Genomic DNA, 9,195 nt, shown 5'->3' on the forward strand with positions numbered 1-9,195 from the left:
TATATATATATATATATATATATATATATATATATATATATATCCCTTTGATAGCTTCGGTAGTTTGGAGAGTAGAAGCTGGTGTGTATGGGCGACTACTAGTCTTCCACAAACAACCTTGTCCAGACCTTTGCCTAAGAGCGAACATTTTAGGTGCAATCCCATAGTCATTCGTGACCGATGAGCGTCTTAATATATGCATGCGAATGTATATACAGGTTGTTGTCCATCTCCATTTTTTTACCCATGATGGAGACGAACACGAATGCTTGTAGAACATAAGTACCACTTTATGAGCGACTGTGATTAGTACCTATTGGCAGGAGCCGAGGTGAGATGACAAGTAATCACATGAGGCATTTTTTTCTTCTTAGCAATGGAACATTTAATGGTTCAATTTCTGGTAAGGGTATAGTATTCAGACACAAGTATTCAGGCAACGATGACCAACTGATTCCAGGTTTCGAACCCGAATCTATTAGGTAAATATTATACACTTTTTCATGTTATTATGCTTTTATGTCATGTTATGGTCTGTTATGTGATAGGATGCCTGGTTTTCCATTGTGACAAAGTGAAATACTAATGGTTTGGAATGTATTCTGATCTATTGTTTTGACTCACTGAATGTTTATTTTTGACAATGTCTGTCACACTAAATGCGGATGTCTAACTTTGGTACAAAGCTTTATAATTCGAAGATGATGTATATTCAGTTATACTGATTCAAGTATCTTCCTGTTACTGATGTTACTGATGACAGAAATGTAAAAAAATATATATATATATATTCAACAGGTCTTGAATGCAGATTGGGAAAGGGTTTAAGTAAATACCTCAAAGCATTTTCCAGTACTTGTACAAAAGTTACCAATCATTTGGTCTTCCTGCTACATTAAATAATTTGTATTTATTCCCCGTTTGAGAGAGGACGGAAATCAGTTCAAGTAGAGCCACTGAATAAATTGTAACTCATTACTATTAGTAGATTGGTATTCATTTCCACTGGTTTATAAAGCAATCATGAGTTATGTATTAATTACTTCTGCTGCTTGTAGCACTGTACTTTATTTATGCATAATATACACAATATAGAAAATCTCTCCGGCAACAAAATGCATTCTGAGAGCTGGAACTTCATAATATGCGGCAAAAGATAGATAAAAGTCTCCTAAATGAAATTTCAGAGTATCATAGGTATTATTCTCACTTACCTATTCTTGACTTAGTTCTGTTTTAGTGATATATTCTGAGTACCTATTATCTAGCAGTTATATGCATTACAAATAACCTATAGCAGATTTGATCTTATAATCTACGCGCAGATAATTCAGTATCTTAGCTAAATGGCTGTTTTGTTTCTACAAAACACTCGGCCTATTTCAAGTAAGGTAAACTAAAGCAATCGCAGATTCATTTATGTTTGTGTGTATTTTAAAATGATTGTAAGAAATTTGAGAATAGGTCATATTAGCACTACTAACAGAGTCAAAACACAACGAATGCCGTTAACTAGTCAAGAGAATTACCAATTTTACAGTACTAGCACTGATTGCAAAACTGAGCAATTCTACCTCAGGTCGATTGTATTATCGACAGGAAAGCATCTTGGCTATTGACCGTGCAGTTCTATTGAAAAGAAACAACCGCTGACCTTCAGTTTTTAATTCAATAGCCTATTGAGTGAGATTAACATGATTCTCATCCTGGCTAAAAAGTGTTAAGCATTGACTCAACTTCGCCATGTTTTATTGACTATGAATCATAATCCTTCTTCCTTGTTGTTCGATTTGCCATCGACTTGGCAGGCTACTGCTCTCTTATAATGATACGTAGTGACATTATACTGATAAGATTGTAACAATAATAAATGCATTAATAAAATTTCTGCTCTTTTCTAACAGCGAATGCAACATCGCGAAGCTAAATTGTGGTGAACAACGTAAGCTGAATTTCATTAAATCTAATTTTATTTAATGGGTATAAGGCCTAACATTTATAGAAAGGGTGAAGAAAGATATTCATATCTTTCTTCGAGGAAATTGTCCTGTTAACCCAAATTCTTTCGAGAAACACAAGCAAAAAAAATTCATAAAAACTTATATGATGTGTAAAAATGAGATCCTTTGAATGAGAAATATGAGAAAAGAAAATAGTCCTAAATGTAGATGTGGAAAGAAGGATGGTGACTTTTATAATGTACGTGTACACGTCGGATGTAAAATAGTGTTACCCAAATAAATATTGGGATGTTGTATCTAAAATAACCTACCACAGAATTATTATGCTCACACAGAACGCATTCCGTACTACTCGAATGTAGGTACGATATTAAATCAAAACACGTCGCACGACCAACAATGTCAAATACTCTGACAGTTCACACAATTCTCATTTATTCAGATCCGTTAGTCCACTTTCACTCACGTGGCGTGTGTCCAGGATCCTTCCACATGTGACAAAGCATTTTTATAGACAATTAGTGAGTAGGTAATTTGAATGAGGACGATCTAGGCTAGAAATCATAGCTAGCAATTTGCAGACATACATTCGTAACAAGTGTGGCAGCGGAGAATAGGCAGGTGATCGATATTACCAGGTGATAGGTTAGCAGTAAATTATTCTGGATGTTATGTTTGAGAGTGTGACATAATCCATAGATGGTACACCGAATGATTTAAGAAATGGAATTGTCAAATGAATTTAAAGATTAAGTATGTAATTATATTTAGGCTACATATCTATTTAGTCTCCTTTGTCATAATGACTGTGTCTAAAAGTCAATTAAAATTCAATTTTCCTGCAAAGAAATTGGTGAAAGAGAAAAATTCTCGATCAGCTTTTAAAATAATCGATCTAATAATTCGTGTAAATTTCTAATGCTTTAGAATTCTTCAATTTACTTCAAATAGGTATTAATAGTTGTTAAAACTTGTTTCTTAAAACACATTTACAATTACCGTCCTTTGTGGAAAAAAAAAACTTGAAACATTTTGTTTTACATTATTTCTTTGTTTATTTAACTATTCTTCATAATCTCAGAATGTGGAACTCGAATGATGGGCTCTATTGAATCCAGTGCAATGAGCAATAGTGGACAATTCGCTTTGGATGGAGAATGGCCCTGGTCTGTGTCAGTTCATGGGAATTACTATTTTTCAAAACCTGCTGTAATAATCGACAAACACCATGTCCTTACCCCTGCTGCTTATTTAAAGTAAGTATTTTCAATGTTTTGATAACATTATCTCCTGTCTGTATACGTTTATAATAGATATTCGCGCGGCCTTGTCTTGCTACTTTAATCCCATCAACTACGAACTATTATTCATCTTTTAACTTAACAATACAAGATCAATAGATTGACTGGTAAAAATTGTCTTGTCAAAATGTTTTATTTTGCTGCAGCTTTGCCTTCTGATTTCATATCCTACTTAGATCACCTTTACTTTTCAACCATCTGTGTTCTCTAAAATATAGCTCCTTTCAAGTACTGAGGTCAATATAATCGACTGCTTTTCCAAATTTCTGGTCTTGTATTTACATTAGAATTTATCTAAATGAGTAGCACACAACACTCCTGCAGCATCTTCTTCATACGCTGCTTACAGAATATAATAGTCTTTTGGAATTGCTCTACACCTAATACATACACACACATGCACACACATAAACACACACACGCAAACACACATGCAACACACAAACACACACATACATATACCGCATGTGGCGGTGTTTATGCATCCGTATCTACTAATGGTTAAATCTAATACATTTGTTACTCTATCGTGTATTTGTTTCTTTTTGTATTTGTATCTAATATTTGCTATGGATCTTCTATAAGAGCGGAGCTGTATATCTTCAGTTGCCATTTACAAATACAAAGACCGAGAAAATATCACTTTAACGAGACACCTCTTGAAATCACCTGAGGAGACACATCTTCACCGATCAATACATCTAAACAAGATGGTCAGTATCCCACCCGCGAGAGATCAATACTAGGTGGGTCGAAACAATTTTAGTTATCAATAAAGATTCTCATATCTTCCATCTTCCGTCTCTCATTAATCAAATACCCAACGAACACAGAATTTATTTGGAGTTAGGATACATGTCTATTATTATGCTGATTAAAGCATATCCGCCGTTTGGTTTACATGATAATATCCACACTTACGGTATAGTTTTCACTAGATCTACGTCAGGAATTTCGAAGCATCGGGATTGTTTATAATCGATGAAGGAAACGGGAAAATGGATTTGGTACGCATCATTATTTAACGCGACAATCATTTCGACCCACCCTGCAGCTGTCACTTAAGGGTAGGATGTTGTGCATCTAGTTGTGTTGCATCAACCAATGCAGTGTGTATCGCTTCAGATGTTTGATATAAAAAGATATCCTACTATATATATTGATTTCCTTCAGGAATGTTGTACTCTCGTAGTATGCGTGTGGGACTGACGGAGAGTAGAATAATTCTGGGGTTACAACCAACAAATGTGTTTGGCTATATAACATAAATTGAAATTTAAAAAATATATAAAACATATAAGATATTTTAATGTATGTTACGTACCCAGACCTATTTGCTGATTATAACCCCAGAATTATTCTACGAGAGAGTATATCACGCCTGGAGGAACTCAACATCCGTAGTACGATATCCTTTTATATCAAACGCCTGAAGTGACACTGAATGCACTGCTTGATGTAACACAACTAGATGCACAGTAGCTTACCCTTAATAGACAGCTGCAGAACGGGTCAAAACGATCGTTGCGTTGAAAAAGGATTGAAGGGACAGTAAGTTTAGAAGAAGAAAGGTGAGTAAAACAATGAGAATTGAGAGAAAACTTCAGGTGTCAGACGAAGTCATATGATGATATCCTGTATATTAGAAACATTCACTCCATCTAGCATGGAAAACCGATGATAATGATTATGGTGATGATAATGATGATAATGATGATGATTAACAAAATCTTTCTTTCTCATAGAGCAAGGTTACCTAAGAATTTACATATAAAAACTGGATCGACTTGGCAACGTAGTGGAGATGAATACTATGTGGATAAAATCTGGATACCAAAAGAATATTCACCGTGGAACATAGATTATAATTTTGCAATTCTTCACGTGAAGAACGAAATTAAGATGTCACGTTCTGTACAGCCAATTTGTTTACCAGAACGCTCTATGCCCAGTAATACGAAATGTTTTGCTGTTGGATTCGGTATGACAAAATATGTTTTCAACTAAAAATATTTAAGAATGTTATTGCATAAATGGTTTGTCTGATTTATATAGTTATTTCTGTATGTCTGTAGATTTATATATAATTATTCATTTGTGACACCGCGTACGTATGCTACTACACACATAAACATATACATGAATGCATACATATATACATCCAAATATACACATAACACCTCCACACCAAGACATGTGTATTACCTCCCACACACAGCCCCTCGTTCCCGATCACCGTTTGTTATCTCCCCCTTTCTTAGCTCTCCTGAAAAAAGAATTTCTAACTTCCGGTCAGCCATTGTTATGATCGGCCATTATTATGATTGACCGTTGACTGAACACTATTCAATTTTTTTCTCCGTGTTTTTCTCCTTGTCTCCGTATTCTTTCTGTTGAAGAGCGTAGCTCGAAACGTCAAAGACTTTCCGTATTCCCGAGCGTCATACTAATATATCCTTTTGTTATTTACACCACCTGTCCTCGTCTGTTGTTATTATTTGTATAGTCTCCCATATATATATATATATATATATATATATGTGTGTGTGTGTGTGTGTGTGTTATCCTACTAACACTATCCAGAATACTACCACGACTTCCACCACAGTTACAGATAGAATAATTAACAACAACGATAGCAATAATAACGATAATAGTAATAATAATGTTAATAACCTAAACCTTTCTACCCCCAACTCTAACTTCTCCTCTGACAGTAATACCGCTTCCATTCCTGAAAATAATCCCCAAAATACACCCTCTTATAACTGCCGTTTTATTGTAGAAGATCTAATGTAATTTATAAATGCACCGAAGCAGTGCAGCGGTGCAACAGTGCAGGAGGCAGCTGAAACGATCGTTGTGCGAAATAAAGCTTCCTGTTATACTCCATCTTCGTATCAATCATTTAGTATGAATATATAATATACTATCTGATATATTATATAATGTAAAGGCGCTGAGCTGGAAGAGTCGTTAGTACGCCCGGCAGAATTCTTAGCCTCATTTCGTCTGTCCTTTGTTATGAATTCAAATTCCATCGAGAAATACGTTACTTTTCATCCCTTCAGAATCCCTATGTCCCTCTTCCGATATTGCTGGACTTGAGTCAAAAATTTGAAATCAACATAATAAACTATGTACATAAATTATAAAGATTTAGTACCTAAACGTTCTATTTCCATTGTTAATGTACCTTTACATGCACAAATATAAGCTAACAATGAGAACAAACTGATAATTATATTCCAAGTTTTTGTTTCAAATAATTAGATTAATGGAATTTAAAATATCATTATACATTCCTGCTGTATTAATTGTTTTGTTTTCTAATTTTCTTTAATTTTAAAATTAGGAGGTATATCAAAACGCTTAGAAGAAATAAAGGTTGAAAAAACAGAATCTTCATTCTGCAAGAAGAATTTTCCATTACATGAAAACGCTACATTCTGTGCCAACGATAAACACGACGATCCACCACACTGTTCTGTAAGTTATTTTCTGTTCATTTACTCAGTTTGTATTAGAAAATTCAATCATTTCTAAAAACTTTGTCCTGTTGTTAAAATTTACAAGTGTTATTGTTTAGCAGATAAATAAAAAATAAACAATGTGCTCGGATGCATTCATGCAGCGAACATATCGTCATTTTGTAAGCTTTCATATATCCGGGTCTATATTATTCTAAATCTCTCTTATTTGCATTTGGTAAACGAAATTAGGTTACTATTTCTTGTAAAATAAGCAATGGCTTATAGATCCTTTCATAAGCTTCAAGGGAAGAGAAATAGCAGGTATGAAGCATGTTTTAAATGTTGGTATATTGCAGGAAAATGGAAAATGAATGCAACTTATCTATGGTGAATGAAGCGGAATAAGCTGAATTTGATATTGTCAATATATCATATTTTACTTGCAACGTTTAACTGAGAAAAAACATACTGTTTTCTGCAAAATAGGGGTAGTTTATCCTGTTCAAGCTATATTATTAGCATTATCATGCGATTGAGAATTTAAAATCACTTCTTTAACTTTCTAAGACATCTCAACGCCTCTAAAAGCGAACTTCGTTTGTTTATTTACGTTTGTCGTAATTTGAATTTAATATATATATATATATATATATATATGTATGTATGTATATTAATTTTCAAGCAGGCCATTTGAAATCTATAGTCCATCAGGTTTTAATTTCTTTTTACATTTGCAAATCTATCCCTATCTCTATTATTGTACATTAGCTGTAGGAATTTGCAATTCAAAATAGATTTTGAACATTAATAAGAATGAAATTAATAAAGATATGAGGGAACATTAGCTATAAATACTACAGATTCAATTATGAATCATTTTACATTTTCTATCATTACTGAATTAAGAATTGAAGGTACACTGCCGTTGACATTTACGGTTTTCTCATTTTAGGGAAAAAGATTTCGCTTTTATATTTACTGATAATTGTGTTTGAATATTGATTTTGTGACAATTATCTGATATTTTTCTATTAGACTTCTAATAACGTGTTACATACATAATAAAATTCCAAAATATTTCAGTAATATCTGAATATTCTTTCATTTTATTTTTATAGTTTGATGAAGGAAGTTATGTAACATGCCCCAATGAACATGGCAAGTGGACGGTATATGGTTTGGGTTTAGAAACTTCATGTTATAATCACGATTTACGTCCTTCACTATTTATTGACGTATATAAGATAAAAGATTGGATTGAAGAGAAAATATAACAAGTTAAATACAAGATGTTTGATACAATGTTAATTATTAATGATTAATTTGATTTAAATTGGTTTCATTATCTGCTTAATTCCACAATTAAATTTTGCAAATTCTAACGATGTAACTAACTTTCGAGTCTCCTTTGTTGCTTGCTTATTTTTATTAACCTTATTTGTTCTCTAAAGATTTACATGCCACGTCTAAACATACTAATTTATACTTTTAAAATACCTACATTAACATTCTAAATATCTGAATAAAAAGATTAATTTTCCAGAAATATTCCCTGTCAAATGATTCATACCAACTGAAAGAGTTATGCTTATTAATTAATTTTAGACGAAATCCCACTTATCAGTTTAATGTGTATTTAATGACAGATTATAAACCTTCCTAGAATCTGCGGTGACCTATAAGTGGTGAGATTATGCGATTGTAGCTACATCAGGCTACAAAAGCAATTAGATTTTGAAGTTGTAATCGTTCTTTTACTATGTTATTTCTTTTCAACTTGAGGTTTCATTTTTACTTATATTTCATTTATTCGCAAGTTGCATGATACTCTACATCGTCCTTAACATTTTTATACATTAAAGTCTCTATGTATTATTGCCAATGACCAATTTTTTTAATGATTTTTAAATAAGTTTTATAATGCGTTTATAATTATCAATGATCTTCAATAAAACTTTTATCAGTGTGAAATTATTTTGTATTTTCTATTTTGAAAAATACAATCTACACAAGGTACTATAGTTCTCGTGTTTACAGAATGTAAAGAAAGAGTGAGAGAGAGAGTGGGGGAGAATAAGCGTGTGAGAAACTAAATATAAAAGGACGCAAATGTAGTATGGAAGAAATAAGAATACTGAAAGAAGTACGTAATAAATAGGAAAAGTGGATGGATGGTCTGGTGACACAGGATGAGATGGTAAAAACTGATCTCCGGAAGCCTTACTCGGAAAATGACAAAATGTGTAACGTGATTGATGCATTTTGATGATGCAGGTGGCGCAAGCATGACAACAGGAAGATAAAGAAAATTGAAGGCTTCGAAATGTGTGCGTGAATACCTTATATATGTGAGAATGTATGTGTGTATGTATATATATATACATATATATACACACCCACACCCACACACACACACACACACACACACACACACACACACACACACACACACACACACAC

The 9,195-nt window shown here is 33.1% G+C and overlaps 2 protein-coding genes across 2 annotated transcripts in view; one reads left to right on the forward strand and one right to left on the reverse strand.

The window, feature by feature from the left end:
• Window positions 1-8,706, forward strand: part of LOC106877512 (atrial natriuretic peptide-converting enzyme) — a 40,284-nt gene extending 31,578 nt beyond the window's left edge. Inside the window, exons 8-13 of the mRNA XM_014926438.2 lie at window positions 375-482; window positions 1,905-1,942; window positions 3,043-3,217; window positions 5,008-5,243; window positions 6,618-6,751; window positions 7,854-8,706. Coding sequence (XP_014781924.1) covers window positions 375-482; window positions 1,905-1,942; window positions 3,043-3,217; window positions 5,008-5,243; window positions 6,618-6,751; window positions 7,854-8,009 — 847 coding nt within the window. The 3' untranslated portion in view covers window positions 8,010-8,706. The remainder of the gene's footprint in view (window positions 1-374; window positions 483-1,904; window positions 1,943-3,042; window positions 3,218-5,007; window positions 5,244-6,617; window positions 6,752-7,853) is intronic.
• Window positions 1-9,195, reverse strand: part of LOC106877509 (uncharacterized) — a 224,977-nt gene that overhangs the window by 151,412 nt on the left and 64,370 nt on the right. The gene's annotated exons all lie outside the window — the stretch shown is intronic.

Source organism: Octopus bimaculoides, chromosome 3 (assembly GCF_001194135.2).
Source record: "Octopus bimaculoides isolate UCB-OBI-ISO-001 chromosome 3, ASM119413v2, whole genome shotgun sequence".
NCBI lineage: Eukaryota > Metazoa > Mollusca > Cephalopoda > Octopoda > Octopodidae > Octopus > Octopus bimaculoides.